This window comes from Podarcis gaigeae, assembly GCF_964106915.1.
Source record: "Podarcis gaigeae genome assembly, chromosome: 9".
Classification (NCBI taxonomy): Eukaryota; Metazoa; Chordata; class Lepidosauria; order Squamata; family Lacertidae; genus Podarcis; species Podarcis gaigeae.
Window position 1 is genome coordinate 3,160,588 of NC_139685.1, and position 18,588 is coordinate 3,179,175.

The window sequence follows — 18,588 nt, forward strand, 5'->3', positions numbered from 1 at the left end:
TCTAGAGATTGAAGGGAGAATTGTTCAGAAACCCGAGGAAATTAGAAAGTGCTTCCAGAGATACTTCAAAGAACTTTATGCACAAGGGCCGCAGAAAGAGTTTGAGGTGGATCAATTCGTTAAAACCAATGGATTACAAAAAATACCCCAGGAAATGAGAACAATCCTGAATAGTAAAATTTCACACAGGAAATCGAAAGTGCCATACAGAATCTCCAACTAGGCAAATCTCCAGGCCCTGATGGACTTACCTCCAAATATTACAAGGCTTTGAAGGACTATTTGATACAACCCTTGATGGAGGTCTGTAATCAGATAATGGAGGGGAGGAAGGCACCGGAAACGTGGAAAGAAGCCTTCATCACATTGATACCTAAACTAGAAACTGAAAAGACCCAACTTAAGAACTACCGTCCCATCTCACTCCTAAATGTGGATTACAAAATCTTTGCGGACATTTTGGCAAGTAGATTTAAAAAAGTCCTTAATGAAGTGATCCATAAGGACCAGGCAGGCTTTCTCCCTGGTAGGCATTTGTTTGACAACACAAGAAACATCATTGACATTTTGGAACTTTTACAAACAAATCTCAACACTAGAGCGGTGTTAATCTTTATTGATGCGGAGAAAGCCTTTGACAACATTTCTTGGATGTTTATGAAGAAAAATTTGGAAGGGATGGGAGTGGGACGGGGGTTTGAAAATGGAATAGAAGCAATTTATTCAGAACAAAAAGCTAAATTGATAGTAAACAATGTGGTGACAGAGGAATTTAAAATAGAAAAAGGGACACGACAGGGGTGCCCCCTATCACCTCTACTGTTCATCTCAGTCCTGGAGGTGCTATTGAACATGATTAGAAAGGACCGGTTGGTACAAGGAATCGAGGTCGGAGTGAAACAATATAAACTGAAAGCATTTGCAGATGACTTGGTATTAACATTACAGGAGCCAGTCTCTAGTTCTAAAAGAGTTTTAGAAATAATTTCTGATTTTGGTCGAGTGGCGGGATTTAAGCTGAACAAGCAAAAGACTAAGGTTTTAGCAAAAAATTTGACACCCACAGAAATAGATGAGTTCCAGAAAGAGACAGAATTAAATGTGGTTAAAAAAGTGAAATACCTAGGGGTATATCTGACCTCCAAAAATTTGAATTTATTTAAAGATAATTTCGAGAAATGTTGGTCCGAAATTAAAAGAGATATGGAAATTTGGTCAAGATTGAAACTTTCCTTGTTAGGCCGAATAGCAGCTATAAAGATGAATGTATTGCCGAAAATGTTATTTTTGTTTCAGGCCCTACAGATCGTGGACAAGGTGGAATGTTTTGGAAAGTGGCAGAAGGATATTTCTAAGTTTGTTTGGCAGGGCAAAAAGCCCCGAATAAAGTTTAAAATATTAACTGATGCGAAAGAAAGAGGGGGATTTGCCCTGCCAGACTTGAGGTTATATTATGAATCTGCAGCCTTCTGCTGGATGAAAGATTGGTTTTCGCTGGAGAACACTGATGTCCTAGATCTGGAAGGGTTTGATAACGCGTTTGGGTGGCATGCATATTTGTGGTATGACAAGGTTAAAGTTCACAAACGGTTTAAAAACCATATTGTCAGAAGAGCAATTTTTATGGTCTGGATGAAATACAAAGACTTATTGGAGAGTAAGACCCCGAGGTGGCTTTCACCGGTGGAGGCCAAGGCACGTAAGAGACTTAACATGGAGGCCTATTGGCCAAAATATTGGGAGATAATTGAAAAAATTGGAGACAATTGGAGGTTGCAGAGCTTGGAAAAACTAAAATACAAGGTGCGAGATTGGTTGCATTATGCCCAAATTCAGGAAGTTTTTAAAGTGGACAAAAAGGTGGGATTCCAGGTGGAAAAATCGAAATTAGAGATAGAATTGTTAGAACCAAAAAATAAATTGCTTTCGAGAATGTATAACTTGCTGCTTAAATGGAACACACAGGATGAGATAGTCAAATCCGCCATGATAAAGTGGGCACAGGACATTGGGCACAACATTATGTTTGAAGACTGGGAAAAGTTATGGAACACCGGAATGAAATTCACGGCATGTAGTGCCTTGAAGGAAAATATTATGAAAATGATATACCGGTGGTACATGACCCCAGTCAAGCTTGCTAAGATATATCATCTGTCTGATAATAAATGTTGGAAGTGTAAGGAGGCGGAAGGGACATTCTTTCACCTCTGGTGGACATGTCCGAAAGTGAAGGCCTTCTGGGAGTTGATTTACAATGAGCTAAAAAAGGTATTTAGATATACCTTACCAAAGAAACCGGAGGCCTTTCTTCTGGGCATGGTAGACCAGAATGTGTTAAAGAAGGATAGAACCTTTTTTATGTATGCTACTACAGCAGCAAGAATTCTCATTGCAAAGTATTGGAAGACACAAGATTTACCCACTCTGGAGGAATGGCAGACGCAGTTGATGGACTACATGGAACTGGCTGAAATGACTGGCAGAATCCGAGACTTGGGAGAAGAAGCAATGGAAGAGGACTGGAAAAAATTTAAGGAGTATCTACAAAAACATTATAAGTTGTATGAATGTTAAGAAAATGCGCTTTATAGGAAATTTTAACCCCAGCAATAGCAATCAGGTGAAATGAAAACCAAGGTATAAGAAGTTTGAGGTGGAATCAGGAAATAATTTTATTGTGTTTTGACTAAAATATATAAGAATTGGTGTACAACATTTTGAATTTGATAACATGATAAACTGAAAGATACAATAAGTTATGAAACAAGATGACAAATTGCTGAAGTTTGTATTTTAAATAATGCAGGGTCTGGAGGATGTGGGGAAGTCCAGTAGTTTTGACAAAAGGTCTATGGAAATTTGAAACCTTTATATTCTTTTTTCTTCTATCTGTTTTTCTTTTATAATTCTGTATTCTGTAAAATCAATAAAAATATTTAAAAAAAAAATAAGAGGGCAATCAACATGCAATTGCTGCAGGTAAAGCTGCCTGCAACCTTTGGCAAGATGGCAAACATTGCGCAGGAAACCGCAGGGGACTGCAGCTGTTTCCTCACCCTCCAACTTGAGAACGTGTCGTTGGGGGTGACTACAGCGGTCCTCCATCATAAAAAGCGTGAAGACAGGACAAATAAATCCCCCCAAAAAAACCTAGGTCTCCCCCAACAAACGCTCAAGACTACCTCCCCTAAATCTAAAAGATGGATTAAACTGTGCGCGCCGCTGCCCTACAAGCTCTGATAAGCTCCTCCCACAGCTAATCACCTGCCTCAACAGAAACCCTGCCCCCTCTGACCTTTGCACAGGGAGAGCAGCTAATCAGCCACAAGAAAACCCTTTTTGTTCCTTCTTATCATTCTATCATTTTTGAGATTGCATCCCAGTACAGCTTTCGCCACTCTTTTGTTGACTATGAGGGCCACTCCATTTCTTTTACGGGATTCTTGACCACAGTAGTAGGTATGATGGTCATTCAAACTGAATTCACCCATTCCCGTCCATTTTAGTTCACTGATGCCCAGGATGTCAATATTTATTCTTGCCATCTCATTTTTGACCACATCCAATTTACCAAGGTTCATGGTTCTTACATTCCAGGTTCCTATGCAATATTTTTCTTTACAGCATTGGACTTTCCTTTCACTTCTAGGCATATCCGCAACTGAGCGTCCTTTCGGCTTTGGCCCAGCCGCTTTATCAGCTCTGAATCTACTTGTACTTGTCCTCCGCTCTTCCTCAGTAGCATGTTGGACACCTTCCGACCTGAGGGGCTCATCTTCCAGCATCATAACTTTCATATGCCTGTTGCCTTTGTCCATGGAGCTTTCTTGGCAGGGATACTGGAGTGGCTTGCCGGTTCCTGCTCCAGGTGAATCACGTTTGGTCAAAACTCTTCACTATAACCTGTCCATCTTGGGTGGCCCTGCACGGCATAGCTCATAGCTTCTTTTGAGTTATTCAAGCCCCTTCACCACGGCAAGGCAGTGATCCATGAAGGGGGGTCTTGATCTACAGGGTGGCAATTTCAAAAGTCTTTATAAGGCCTTGTACACCATTTTTCTGGGTCCCTCCTCTCTCCTGAAGGTGAGGGGAGCACCCTGTTGCAACAGATCAATAAAGGCCAACCCTACAGGCTGCTGTTTTGCTCCAAGTTATCCTGGTTGGTGTCTTTGTTTTTGTCCGAGGGAGCCCTCAATTTTTTCCGTTAAAAGTGCCAGCAGCAGCAGCAGCGCTCGAGCGGGCGCCATTTTAAGCAGCCCCTCTCCGGAGCCCTTTCACATGCCGCTCATCATCTCACTGCCACCGCCGCCAGCCCCTGCTGCTCGCAAGACACAGGTAAGCAGCCACCGGGACTCGTGGTGCACTTGCATCATTTCCCCTCCCCCCATATAGTCCAGCCCCCCGCAAGGTCTGAGGGACAGTGGACCAGCCCCCTGCTGAAAAAGTTTGCTGACCCCTGCTCTACGGACTGAGCTGTCCCAGGTCAACTCCATGAAGGAACTCCAAGAAGGATAATGGGATTGACCCTATATTATATGGCTGTTGTGAGGATTATAAAGCATTGTACAGGAAGCACTTTACAAATGTTTGTTTTTATTCATTTATTAAGACGACAAACCATAAGGCGAACTTGTCACTGGCCCAGCTCACTTTCATTCTGTAGCGTCTTCATAGCCAAACCCCAGAGGGTCACACTGGAGAAAAATGGTCCTTCGCTGTTTCTGTATTCAGCAGAAGACGCGCGACTACTCAGCTCACTGCTGCAACCGCTGCCCAGTGTAGTCATGGAAGTCTGAGTCATGGAATTGCCTTCAGACTGCAGAGGTTCCTCCTCAGGGGGTAGATCCACGCCCTTATAATAGCATGTCCGATTCGGTCTTTGCTGAGATTTGCAGAGTTTAACAGGATCCAAGCTCAATTTCTGTTGGTTCGCACACTCATTCTGTTGCGCGGTGGGTCGCGCCTTGCGGAATGTTGCCCCAGGGCTGTCAAATTCAGTGGTCGAATTTCCGTTTGGGTGGATGGGAAACTTCACGGACACTGGCAATAAAGTTACAGATATTTCTTGGGCAAATGAGTCTGAGTTCTGGGGCTTCTCAAGTTCAGATATTTCTACTGTCTGGGAAAAGCCATCCAGTGTATTTGGATCACTGTTACCAACTTTGCAATGGATTTTTTTGTGCCGACGCAGGACGGCAGAGCGACTGAAGCCTTTATTGCAGGTCTCACAGTTATACGGCTTTTCCCCTGTGTGAGTCCGGATGTGTCTCCGTAAGTCGCCAGACCCCACAAAGCATTTTCCTGTAAAACAAGAAAGGTTATTTGGAAATGGTATCTCCCAACAGGTATCTGTTGTCTTGTGCATGTGTTACAAATGAATAATTATCGTGTCTAAAATTATCGTGTCTAAAATACACAGTTTGTATTTATTGGAGTTTGCTGTTACCTGGGTCCCATGTGCTGTTAAATGTGTCCAAGTGATGGCATACGCAATAGGTTATAGGAACCTGCTTTTTTTATTAAGGCTGCACTGTCCATCAATTTTACATGTGGTGGAGCATTTAATTATTTTGCCCATGAAATAATATTCCTTAGTTGAAATAATGTATCATGTATCTTTCAATAACAGATATTACTATTAGATAACTGTGGGATGTATTCAACACAGCACTAAGTTAAAGTCACTCAGGAATTATTATTATTATTAAAATGTATATACCACCCTTCATCTGAAGACCCCAGGGTGGTTCACAACTGAAAAATATAAAATAAGAATACAAAATACATACCGTATTTTTCACTATATAAGACACATTTTCCCCTCCAAAAATTAAGGGGAAATGTGTGTGCTTCCTATGGAGCGAATGCAGGCTCCTTGGCTTCAGTGATAGCAACACGAAGCCTCCGAAGTGCAGTGGGAGCGTTCCCGCTGCGCTCTGGAGGCTTCGCGTTGCTTTCGCTGAAGCCTGGAGAGCGAGAGGGGTCGGTGCGCACCAACCCCTCTCGCTCTTCAGGCTTCAAGGATAGCCGCTTGAAGCCTCCAGAGCGCATCAGGAGTTCCCGCTGCGCTCCAGAGGCTTCGGGTTCCTTTCGCTGAAGGGTAGGTGCCCCTTCAGCTAAGCGGGAGGAGAAATAGAAGGGGCTCCGTTTCTCCTGCTGCTTCGCTGAAGGGACGCTGCGCAGAGAGGGGGAGATTTTTTCCCTCTTGTTCTCCTCTAGAACACGGTGCGTCCTATGGTCGTGTGCATCCTATAGAGCGAAAAATACAGTACCGAAAACCTTCCTTCCTCATCACATACAGATGTGAAGAGTTCACCAGGATCAATAATACTTCCCACTTGAAAGTGCGTAACACCTACAATACTGGTCTGTGGGTTCTAGCTGACCCTACCGTCACTGTTGCAACTGCAGACATGTAGCCTATCCTTTTCCTTGATATTTGTGCTTCAGGCAAGCTGACTATACTTCTAGGATCATTCCAGAGTTCAATGGCCTGTAGATGCATGTCTGCTAGGGAGATTCATCTTTCTGAGCAATCACTCTAACCAATAGCTACTGTATTGGTTAAATGGCAATAGCTGCTGTATAGAGAATGCGGTAAATTTATTCCGCTGGTGAAATGTTCTGTGTGAAATGCTGGTGCACAAAAGAATGCGTAAGCAAGCTACTGGTAGCTTTGTGCACAACTCACTGTTGCACAATGAGTTTCCAATAATCACAGTTTGGTTGGAGTCCTCTGTTGTACAACACTAAAACTCACCTGTCTGCTAATGCAGAAGCCCTTGCGCCAGATGGCAGCTAAGCTTGCATGCAGCCCTATTGCGGATGGAATCATTTTTATTGTTTAAGCCAAAGCGAAGAGGCTATCATAGGTGGGAAATTCCACGGGAACAAAACATTGCCAAAGCAAAGTTATGAATCAGGGGAGGGGAACTGCTGAATTCAGTCATCGTTATTTCCGTGCTCAGAAAACCCACAAGAGCAAGAAAGAAGCACTTGCAACCATTTATTTTGTTTGTTTTTTCCAAACTGAGCATGTCCCACTACACTTTGGAAAAGGTGGCTTGTTTTATCTTTAAAGTGGCAATTTGTGGGGGTGATAAATTAAATTTTTCAGGGGAGCAAACTCTTATTGGGCAGAATGCTTGGTTTAATGATTATTTTAACTGTGTAATGTATTTTACTCTGTTTTATGCATTTTATTTTTTGGCTACACAAATAAATGATACTCCTGTATATAAATGGAAGCACAGACTTACCACATGCAGAGCAGCTGTACGGTTTCTCTCCAGTGTGCCTGATCCTGTGCTTTACTAACTTTCTGGGCATGTTAAATGATTTCCCACACTCATCGCAGGTGAACACCTTCTCGACTCTATGGTTCTTCTTGTGTTCCTTTAAATTGCTGAAGTTACTAAATCCTAGAACGACAGAGACGGTTGCTCACAGGGTGCAAGCCATAAAATGGCTCCATTACGCCGATGCAGCTCTCGGACATATGGGATGTCACCAGCCCCTTGGACTGACAGGTCTGCTCCTACTAGTCAAGATTGCCAACTGCGGCAGGCTAGCAGGACCATAATTCAAGTTATGGGTGGGGTTTGCTTGGGCTGAGGAGAGACACACCAAGTAGGGGAACCTATGCCACATGGTATATAGCTGACAACAATTTTGTCATCTGGGCCTCTGTGCACCCTGCCCCGTTCTGCCCTTTTAGTGACATGTTTAATGACATTTCTAGGTTTGGCGCTGCATGTGCGATGTCGCATCATTCTGACGTACGTTGATCAGTGGTTGCCTCTAGAGGGCTTGTGAATGAGGTCTATCCACAGACTAGGAAGACTGGAAGCTGCCTTGCATTGAGACAGACCATTCTTCCATCTAGCTCATGCCTTATCTACACAGGTTAGAGGTGGCTCTCCAGGCCCCAGGGAGGAAAATTTCCCAGCACCCACCTGGAAAAGCCAGTAACTGAATCAGGCACCATCTGCATGCAAAGCAGATGTACCACTGTTGAGCTGTGACCCATCCCCAACGATTGCATATCGAGGATATGCTCCAACTCACCTCGACCACAAATATCGCACAAGTGTGGCTTTTCTCCAGTGTGAATAATGATGTGGCGTTGGACATCTCCGGATGCAGCAAACCTGGAACAGGAATTTAAAAGGTCGCTTCAGTTTGGTTATGAACCTTATACAGTGGTACCTCAGGTTACATATGCTTCAGGTTACAGACTCCGCTAACCCAGAAATAGTACCTTGGGTTAAGAACTTGGCTTCAGGATGAGAACAGAAATTGCGTGGCAGCAGCGGGAGGCTCCATTAGCTAAAGTGGTACCTTAGGTTAAGAACAGTTTCAGGCTAAGAATGGACCTCCAGAATGAATTAAGTACTTAACCCGAGGTACCACTGTATGCCCTTTCACAGCTGTGCTTCTTATTCTAAAAGTGAAAGTGTTGACACAATCATCTGCACAAGTATGTCAGGCTTCCTAGGAGGAATTGCAGCGCAGCAATGATTGAGCACCTCCACGTGGTCTGTCCTTTTCTGGCCCTCATGATGCCACAAATGGAAAGGGCCACGCCTGCAATTCCCACCAGGAGATGATGGCTCAATCACATTCCTGCAGTGCTGTGAGCACACCAGTGGTTTGTCTCGCTGGAAGTTTACCGAATTGGAGCTATGTGTCACAGCGGAAGCTGCTACGCTCAGCCCTTGATTATAATCAAAGCTAAAAGTGCTGGACAGATGCAGTTGTGAAATATAAAGCACCATCTCATGTCAGATGCTGCCAGAAATCTCCTGCAGATATAAATATTAAAACAGTGCTACTGTGGACTGCTATTTCCCTAGCCAATTATTTAGGCTGCATAACATTTCAACTAACTCAGAAGTTGACATACAGTCTTGCTAAACGGAATGAAGCAATAACAATACTGTAGGTTTTTAACGGTACAGTGGTACCTCTAGATGCGAACGGGATCCGTTCCGGAGCCCCGTTCACATCTAGAAGCAAACGTAACTAGCGATGGCACGTCTGTGCACGTGTGCGTCGCTTTTCGCTGCTTCTGCGCATGCGCGTGACATCATTTTGAGCGTCTGCGCATGTGCAAGCGGCGAAACCCGGAAGTAACGCGCTCCGTTACTTCCAGGTTGCCATGGAGCGCAACTCGAACGCACTCATCCCGAAGCACATTCAACCTGAGGTATGACTGTATTGTTAAAAATGAAAAAGAAGAAAAGGAGATGCAGAACCCCAACCTCCATGTATGTATTTAGGTTCAAAAAATTCTAGAGCAGTTACTGCAGTAATGTAACAGTGGCCGTATTCAGACATCACATTCCCAAAGTGTTTGGAGGAATCAAAACCACCAATGAGCTCGAGAACTTCTTTTCCTCAACTCCGACCTCAACAAAAGACCTCCTGATGTCCTCAAACCCATTACTGTGACTAGAAAACTGCATTCTGAGCAATTCCCTCCCAAACCAGGATCAACAACCACAATTCAACCCTGTTTTGTAATTGTGGTTTGAAACCACCACATCCATTTGAAAAGGTTTAAGACAACGAGGAAGCCGCCATTAAAGGCAGACAAGTGTTGCACAGTTTGGCAGGCTGGGAACAGGACACCCAAATGCATCCCTGTACTGTATCGTAGTAGTAATTTATGAGCTCCACAGTTATAAAAACTTTTTACCACATGTCCACAAATAGAACAATTTTGAATGGAAGTTTTAAAAGAGATCTCTCAGGTTACAGCTCAGGCAATCCCACTGGACTGCCCTTAGATCTGTGGGTCTAGGACGGTATACAAGTTTAATAAACAATAATAAAAAATAATAACTCTAAGACTATTATATATGTTATAATATATATATATATGAATAATATGGACCAATTAAGAAGTAAAGACTCAATAGCACATCTATTAACAGCAGCTAGAATGGTAGTAGCCAGAACTTGGAAAACCTTACAGTTAATGAATATTTATCATTGGCATGGAATATACTCTGGCAAACAGTTGTAATGGAAAAGTTTTTACAAAAATCTTTTGTAAGGGGAGAGGAAAAAAAGATGATTTTTACACTATATGGCATAATTTTATTAGATATACAAATAAAACAACACACGGATGAGAAATACCTGCAATATATATTGCAATATGGTTTAGAACTTCTTAACATAAATCAACAGCTCAGTGTGGCAATACTCATGAGCTCATTCCTATTATTCCTTATTTTCCAAGTTGATTTATTGAAGAATTCATTGAAATGGTTTACTGTAACTACCTCATTATTATGCACTGTCCTGTAAGATAATATGTTTAGGATTTTACCCCCCTCTAAAGACCTGTTTTCGGTCACGTTTTATGATTTATCGTGCACAATTTTGTAACGCAAAAAATAAATACACATTTTAAAATACAAAAATGAAGGCAAACCTTTTCCCACATATTTCACAGATGTAAGGTTTTTCACCTGAGTGCCGCCGTAAATGCGTTTGAAGATTACCTGCCTACAAAGAGAAGAAACACTTTTAGCAGCTGAACTAACCAAATAGGTGATATTGGTAAAAGTTTACGACTGGAAATGAGGATCACACTTTACTGAACTATGACACTTCAAAAACAACGTCTTCTGCTAGTAGGATCAGTGCTGCTATTTAGACTACACTGGGGATCGCCAAACGTTTGGTCCAGCGGGCGCATGTTGAATTTTGAGAGAATGCTAGGGCCTCCCCACTCACAACGTGACTGCCAAGGGGGCATAACACAAAAACAGAACAAGAACAGGCATGCGGAAGCTTTGCCCATAATTCTGTTTCCAAACAAGAAATTGCTGAACCCGCTGAATATTCCATACAGGTGTTAAAGGCACAAGAACTCTTCCCTCCCTCCTCAGTGTCAACCCTAAGCCAAGGCCTGCCATCCTGTCCCCATTTTTATCTGGGAGCAATCCCCGTTAATCACAAAGACTTACTTCTGAGTTGACATGTAGGCAGTTGTAGCTCAAGTTAAGTATACTGTAAATTTTAACACAGACATTAATGGGATTTCAAAGGCAGAATTGATGTCCGGGGGAATTTCCGAAAGGTGATGCTTTGTCCTGGATCTTAGGCAAATGAATCTAAAAATTGTGGTTGGTATTTTTTTTTTTTTTGCATTTTTGTAAAAAAAAAAAGCAGCTCAATAACTTTGGGGTTTGTCAATAGCTCAATAACTTTGGGGTTTGTTGAGAACAACTCTGGGGTTGTGGCACTTATCTCGCTTTACTGGCTAAGGGAGCTGATGTTTGTCCACAGACAGTTTTTCATGTGGCCAGCATGATTAAGCCGCTTCTGGCAAACCAGAGCAGCGCTTGGAAACGCTGTTTACCTTCCCGTCAGAGTGATACCTATTTATCTACTTGCACTTTGAAGTGCTTTTGAACTGCTAGGTTGGCAGGAGCAGGGACCGAACAATGGGAGCTCACCCCATCACGGGGATTCGAGCCACCAACCTTCTGATTGCCAAGCCCAAGAGGCTCAGTGGCTTACAGCACAGCGCCACCCGCGTCCCTAATCCAAAGACTAGAGGCTGGCAATTTTCTCGAGCCGAAAGAGGTACCAACATGTATTGTGTGTACACCAGAGGGGAAAACTCCCTGGCTCCTCCCTTACACCAGAGCATTATTGTGCTTTTATTTGAAGTTATGGGCGAGAAGAGGTTTTTCATTCTCTTACCTGCATGAAAAGCCCCTTGCTGGGACTTGTGTACCTCCTTTGCTATAGGGGAAGGGTCAACTCTAGAGCAAGGGGACAGTGGCATCATTGTACCAGCTCTCAGAGCCCCAAGTCCAATCGTATGACCCAATCTGAATTCTGCTCAGAGCTTTGAGGTTTGAAACACAAAAATAATAAAAGGATCATATTTAGGACTGAGAAATTAGCTGGAGCTGGATTTCATGGACCTAATGTTTTTCAGACCTGAATATCTTGGATGACTAATGCTCTCAAAAACATCTCAGCATTAAGCTCAAGGAGGATGCGGGTGGGGAACAGAAAAGCGTTGATTTTTTAAAAAATATTAAAGAGATGGAAAACATTCTTCTCCACAGTTCCTACAGGACTACACATATTGCAATGTGAGTGAGTGAGTGTCGACTTGGTGGGCGGCATGTCAACAAAAGCAGATTCAAACACCTACCTGTGAAAAACATTTGCCACAAACGTTACATTCAAATGGCTTCTCACCTAAAAGAAGAAGCAATAATGTTTTCTGCTGTACAGAAGTTTGAAACTGGCATATAAACAAAATTCGGAACAGTTGCCAGCAAGCTATATTTTACATTAAGCTACTTTGCTTAACTATAATGCAAAAACGCCTGAGCACAGAATTTTCACAAAAGCTTGAAGAACAGCTCTAAGAGCTGCTTCCCAATTAATGGCTTGTTGATTTTTTGCTCAACAGTACTAATTATTTCTCCATGTTAAGATGCCTTGTAAAATTATTGACATGTATAAAAGTGAAAATCAAAAATAAAATAAGAAGAAGATCCCTCCATTTAATAATGAAGGTGGTTTGCCCCAGGCTGACACACATCACAGAATAGTGTCTCCTTAATAGATGCGATTGGAAATCTCTTCTGAACAGGAGAGCTTTGTGTGTGTGCACAGGAGCTTCAAGCTTCCACAATAAGTTAGAATGAAGGAAGCATCTTGAAGTCATTTTACAGCCATTTCCTTCCACATACACCAAGCAGTCATTTTGCTTTTTAACTCTTTGATCACCTGACAGGTCTGACTTCTGGCATTTCTCAGCCACCAATAATCAGGGATTTCTGGTTCACTTTACTTATTTATTTTTTAAAAGAAATGATGCAACGCAAAATTTATGCATTTTTTGAAATATTTGCGCGTCATGGTAAGCCATAATTAATGGTTACCCAGGAGTGTGCAAATGGCTTTGGGTACTTCTTTGCAAACCAAAATCCTTGGCTTAGCGTTCTATATCCAAACCAGGGAATGTGATTTATTTCACTCCAAGCAAACTAGAACATGAAGCCAAGGTTTGTTGTTGGCTTGCCAACCAAGGTTTGCAGATAAACTACGGTCACTGGCTTGGATGTAATGCTTAGCCAAGGATAGTGGTTTGTTGCTCCCACTTCCAGAAGGGTAATGCAGATACATTATTTTACTGGATTGCTTTAGCAGTCACCTTCTAATCAACTAAACATTACTTAATTGTTTGAAAGCCCTAAGCAATTTCATATACACTGGGCACAAAGCTAACCAGCTTTAAATTCCACTCACCTTGGGGGGGGGGGAATAAGCACAGGCTTAACTTTTCTTTTGAAATCAACAGGCCCTCTCTGAGTGCTTATCCTAGCTTGAGCATTCCATCTTTAAAATATTATCTACCTTACAAATAGTGTCTCACCATTATTTAGGTAATGGCTGGTATTCCTATCTTACATTGTTTCTGCTTGCAGCACCTCTGAAAACCCCCTAAGGAAGCTCAATACTGTTGTTTTAGTGAAGTGTGACAGGAGGTGAGATGACTTACAACATGACCCTGTACATGTTTACTCAGAAGTAACTCCTACTGCATTTAATGGGACTTACAACTAAGTGGGCACAGAACTATAATCTTCAGCAGCCTTCCAAGTCCCCTGAGAAGCTGGGATTTGCAGGCAAGCCGCCCTGATCCTGAAAACAGCCTCCCATCTGGTGGGATGATCTGATTCCATAAGCATTTTAGCCTCACTGTAAAAGTGACAGAGTCAGATCACACTGGCAGAATGGGAAAAGGAAAATATAGGAAGCAGCATTTTTTTTTTACAAACTGCTATCTTTTCTTTTGCAATAGTTTTCTTTTGCAGGTGTTAATAAACATAAATATCAGACACAGACTAGCCATCACGTTGCTTTTATAAGGGACACACATAACTATATGGCAAAGATTAAATATATAGCTTGCTTTTCCACAGGAAGCGCATTTGATGGGCTGGCCTTACCGGAGTAGCAGGTGCCCTGTGCCCTTTCAGCTGCAAAGACTAGATTCTATCTGCCTTTTGGTTTTGTAATTAATAATTAGCCTAGACATGTCAATGACTGTACCTGTATGAGACCTTATGTGCAGCTCCAGATTGCTCGGGTGTTTAAACGCTTTCCCACACAATGAGCAAGGATACTGCCTCTCTGGCAGGAAAGTCGGTAATTGGCCACCTGCCTCAGAAGCTTCCTGAGATGCCTCAAGTTCAACATTTTCCTCCAAGCACTCTGAACTCACTAGACGTTTAACTTCTTTTCCTTCAGGAGCATCAGTATTTGCCCTTTTTGTGCTGCTTTGGCTTTCCACCTCACTTTCCCTTGCAAACTCTCCATCAGCAATTTTAAGCACAGAAGATTGTTCGGGGGACTTTTGAGACCTTAGGAAATTCAGTTTTTTAAGATGTATGGCCTTTTTAAGCCTCATCTCTTTGATTGGCTGTAAAGATGCGCCTTCCGATTCTTGATCCTCGGGACACTCATTTAAGGGCTGAACCAGAAAGTTTGCTGGTAAGTGATCAGATGATTCCAAAACACATTCAGAATGACCGATAGTGCAGGGTGGTGCATTTTTGGCCATGCTTTGTTCTGCGGAGGGACTGAAATCAAAAGATGGCTCTGGTGATCTCTTGTTGCTGGGACAAGTGGTTTGCTTGTAGAACTGTTTGCTATAAAAGTTACGGAGTTTGTAATGATAATTTGGCTGTTTAAGTGAGAGATCTGTGCAATTAGCATCCCCGGAACCCTGTTTCTCTTTGTTTCCATCACCAGATGAGACGGGAGGTGAAACAGGCTGCGGCCCATGGGGGTTATAGCTATCCAAGACTTTACACGGCTCCACAGTCGATGAACCTCCACGCAGTAAACTAGCGCCATAACTCTCACCATTTGTATCTTCAGCCAAAGCATTTTGCAACGAGAAGGCACTGCCGCAAGGGACACCAGCTGGCTGCTCAACACCCCTGGGGCTTTTCAAAAAGGTGCGGCACATGTTCAAAACATTCTGCACCTGCAGACACTGTGCAATATCCAATAACGTTTGCACATTGTCCTGATTGAGTTCAAGATGAGATGTATACATGTAGTCCAAGATCTGGCCAATGCCGCCGACATTTTTAATATCCAAGTACAACACATCATTCTTCTGACCTGAGGAATTTTGGAACAGGGTCCTAGGAGAGAAAAAGTGCATACACATATTTAAAACGGCCAGTCCTCATAGCAAAAATATCTGAATAAAATAGTAATTTAGGCCACAACACACAAACATTCTGGATGCTGTAGGAGCCAACTCCTAGGGACTGGGGGGGGGGTATTTGCCCCCTAACAAAATATTTGAGGGGGCTGCCCCCCCCAGTTGATGGGCATTGCCATTCAAATGGTGTGTGTGAGCCACATCATGTGACTGATTATGTGGGGCAGGGTTTACCTTCCCCCCATATTTTATTTAAGTTGGCACCCCTGTTGTGCTGTAAGTATTTTCAGAATTTAGTCAATATAATTATCAGTCAATCTATCCATCGTCAGTTCTCACACACACAGAGGAGTGTGTCAAAGGTGTGTGGGGCTATCACAAGCCTCACTGGGATTGTGAGAAATCTCCATGTTTATTAACCAGTGACACCATATGTGCCGAGCATTGATGTCTGCCCCAATTTCCATGTCTACATTTTTCACTTGTTTCCTAGACCTGTGTGTATCAGCACAACTACTTTATAAGAAAAATAACACTCCTATATATTTCTGGAACACAATTCTATACATGCCAAAGTTTGTGGCCTAAACTGCACTGTTAATTGCTTTCACGGAAGTGTTTTCATTAACATACCTGAAGTACTGGCTGAAAGCAGCTAACACATTTTTATGTGCTTTGAAACAAACACCTTTGACCACCAACATGCAGTCACAGAGAAGGCCTTGAATGCGTTGCTCATGTAGCTGCTGAAGAAGGTGACAGCTGTGGCTTGCAACAGCATCCATGCTAGGATATGCCTTGATTGCCTAAAATCAAATAAAAAAGACACAGCATCTCAGGAAGCAGAGTTTTGTGTATACAGTGCACTGGCGTCAGTGAAGTAATGTTTTATAATAGATTTACTACATGCAAAATGGCATATGTTAAATTACTTATAAAACAATTTCTTAATCCAAAATTTTAAATGGTTTCCTATTTTACAAAATGCTGTCCATATGCAAACGTAACAGAGCACTTGTGCATGCCTCTGACAAATGGTTAGAGAGAGATTAACAGCCACATCAAATTCTTTCCCTTCCCAGCATTGATGCCGTGGGATCGTGGCGTTGGGCACAATGCAGAGAGACTGAACCAAAGGGTGACATTTTCAACACTTACAGAGAAATAAAGTGCCACTAAATTAAACAGAAGTGAGCAGATTTTCGAGAGCCAGGCCTTCTTCCTATCATCCATGCAAGTTGCAATAAGGGAGGACAGAAACAATCCCGGTGAGCCTGGAAGTAATAATATTGCAGCGTAAGTCACGTAAGTACATTGCCAAAGCATAGTGCACCATGCTTCTGGAAGATGGGGAGCCCAAGGGGATGCTGCCGCAAATTGGAAAGAGCAGCATGCCTAGGACATGTTGTGGAACCAGTCCTGCGTCAATGAGCAGCAACAAGGGCGGCAATATTTAATCAGTGAAATGGTTAGATGCACAATTTGAAAAGTCTTTTACTCAACTAAAAGGATATTCCCAATTAATTTTAAAGTATCTATTTTAAGGACAATCGCTTCTAAGAAGTGCAGATGACAGGCACTGTTTCAAAAGAGGAGTCTCTTGTTTTCCCATGCAGGGAAGTCAGTGAGTGCGTGGCAGCAGACGTCAACTAGCGTATAGCGCATGGCTAACAATTCAGGAGGAACATTGAGGAACATTTAGGAACAGTTAGGAACATGGCTAACATTTCAAGAGGAAGGTGGACATTTGCAGCTGCCTTCAGGTCTCCTCTTGTGAGGTAGGAATAAGCCAATATACATGTGGACTGTCACTGAATCAAGTGACTTTTCTTCTTGCAGTTCTCGACGCTCTTAACCCAGCTCAAGGTTGTCATCTGAACCACCCAGATATTTAACTGATCATCAATGATACTCAGTCCATCATGGGGGGGGGGGGAGCACTGGCAACATTCCATTTTGGCCACTGAAACCTTGCTTTAAGGAGCCAATTTGGCAGGGAGCTTATATACCTGAGTTTCTAACCCTGGCCACAGAGTTTCTGCCTGAGATGCCAAGATGTTTAAAAATTGAAATTGGCAAATGAGAGTTTGCATGAATATATGACAGCTAAAGATGTGCCTATACACTGTGAGTGATGGGGGGGGGGATGCTAGAGAAGGGAGGCGAGTTGTCTCATCCTTCAGTTCTCTGCAGACTTAGCTGAACATTTGTTTCACTGCACCTAGCAAGTCTCCCTGCCCGGTAAACACGCACAGGTTTAGGCTGCATGAAGTCCAGCCAGCAGGTAAGGCGGGCAGGCACCTGTTTTCCTCGCCTCTGCTCCTGCGCCTTAACAGCACCTCTCCACGACTCTTCCAGTTCCCGGTCACATTTGTCCAGACTTTATGCTGCTGCTGCTGCTGCTGCTGTGGCAGAGGCTGGCTCGGCTGTTTAGTGCATCGCTTGTGAGCATCGCCCAGACGAAGGAAGCTTTCCTTGGCACCTGAGCGGCGCCTGGCATTTGCCCAGCAGTGAATCTGTGTCGGGCAGCGGCGGGCTTTCAGGTGCCCCCCCCCCCCCAATGCACCTCCGGGACCCGCGAGGCTTCCTGCCCAGTCGAGGCTGGAGCTGCCCTGAATACCAGACCTCGGCGGCTCCTCGCCGGCTCTCCTCCGCGGGCAGGAGGGATCTTCGTCCGCAGCAGCTTCCTGTCGCGTCACGGCGCCCCTGGTGCAAACTCGGGCATAGACTCCCGCCGGCCCAGACGCTTGCATGCCACGGCACGGCCGGAGAGGGGTTTCCTCTCTCTCGGCTCCTGCCTCCGAAGGGCCTTTCGCCGAGTCCCTCTGGCTCGGGGCCGCCTCTCCCCTCTCCACCAGCGCGGGCTGAGGGCCGGCCCTTCCGCAGGCGAGAAAGCCAGCAGCGCCCCGGGCGCTACCTGTGAGATGCTGGCGTGGTTACATCGAGGACCTCTTTTTGGCAGGAGCGAGAGCTGCCGCCCATCAGCCACGGAGCGATTGTCCTTATAAAAGGTCGGAGCAAAGAGGGAAATCCGCGTTCTCTGCTGCTCGAGTGAAATGCCTTTCTCTTTGTTCTGGGCTGGGCGAGAGACGACTCTTCTTACAGTTCGCTGCGTGCAAAGTCTGCGGGCGAGTAAAGCGCCCTGCGCTGCATTTGCTCTGCTGGGAGAGGCGCCGCGGAGGCGGAGCAATTGAAGCGGGTCCGACGGCCGCCTCCGGAGCGGGCAGGGTTCTCCGCAGGGGATTTTGGGGGAGTGAAGAAAGAGCCGGGCCCCTGCTGGTCCCCAGCCCGCCCTCTTCCTGCCGGGCCTGCACTGCAGGGGTGTCGCCGCTCTCTCAGCCAGCCTGCGGGGCTTCAGC

At 44.0% G+C, this 18,588-nt stretch overlaps 1 protein-coding gene across 3 annotated transcripts; it reads right to left on the reverse strand.

Moving 5' to 3' along the window:
• Positions 1-4,589: 4,589 nt before the first annotated feature.
• Positions 4,590-18,550, reverse strand: ZBTB49 (zinc finger and BTB domain containing 49). Of its 3 annotated transcripts, none has more exons than XM_083698263.1 (8): positions 16,946-18,550; positions 15,863-16,896; positions 14,104-15,206; positions 12,191-12,237; positions 10,448-10,521; positions 8,071-8,153; positions 7,263-7,424; positions 4,590-5,304 (listed from the first exon to the last, which is right to left on the reverse strand). In XM_083698263.1, the coding sequence occupies exons 2-8, from the start codon at positions 16,012-16,014 to the stop codon at positions 4,637-4,639; spliced, it is 2,289 nt and encodes a 762-aa protein (XP_083554389.1). In that variant the 5' UTR covers positions 16,015-16,896; positions 16,946-18,550; the 3' UTR covers positions 4,590-4,636. The 3 variants fall into 3 exon arrangements, with proteins under 3 accessions (XP_083554389.1, XP_083554388.1, XP_083554387.1); XM_083698262.1 differs by having other exon boundaries at positions 15,863-16,035; positions 17,531-18,521; XM_083698261.1 differs by having other exon boundaries at positions 15,863-16,035; positions 17,483-17,675.
• Positions 18,551-18,588: the final 38 nt, after the last annotated feature.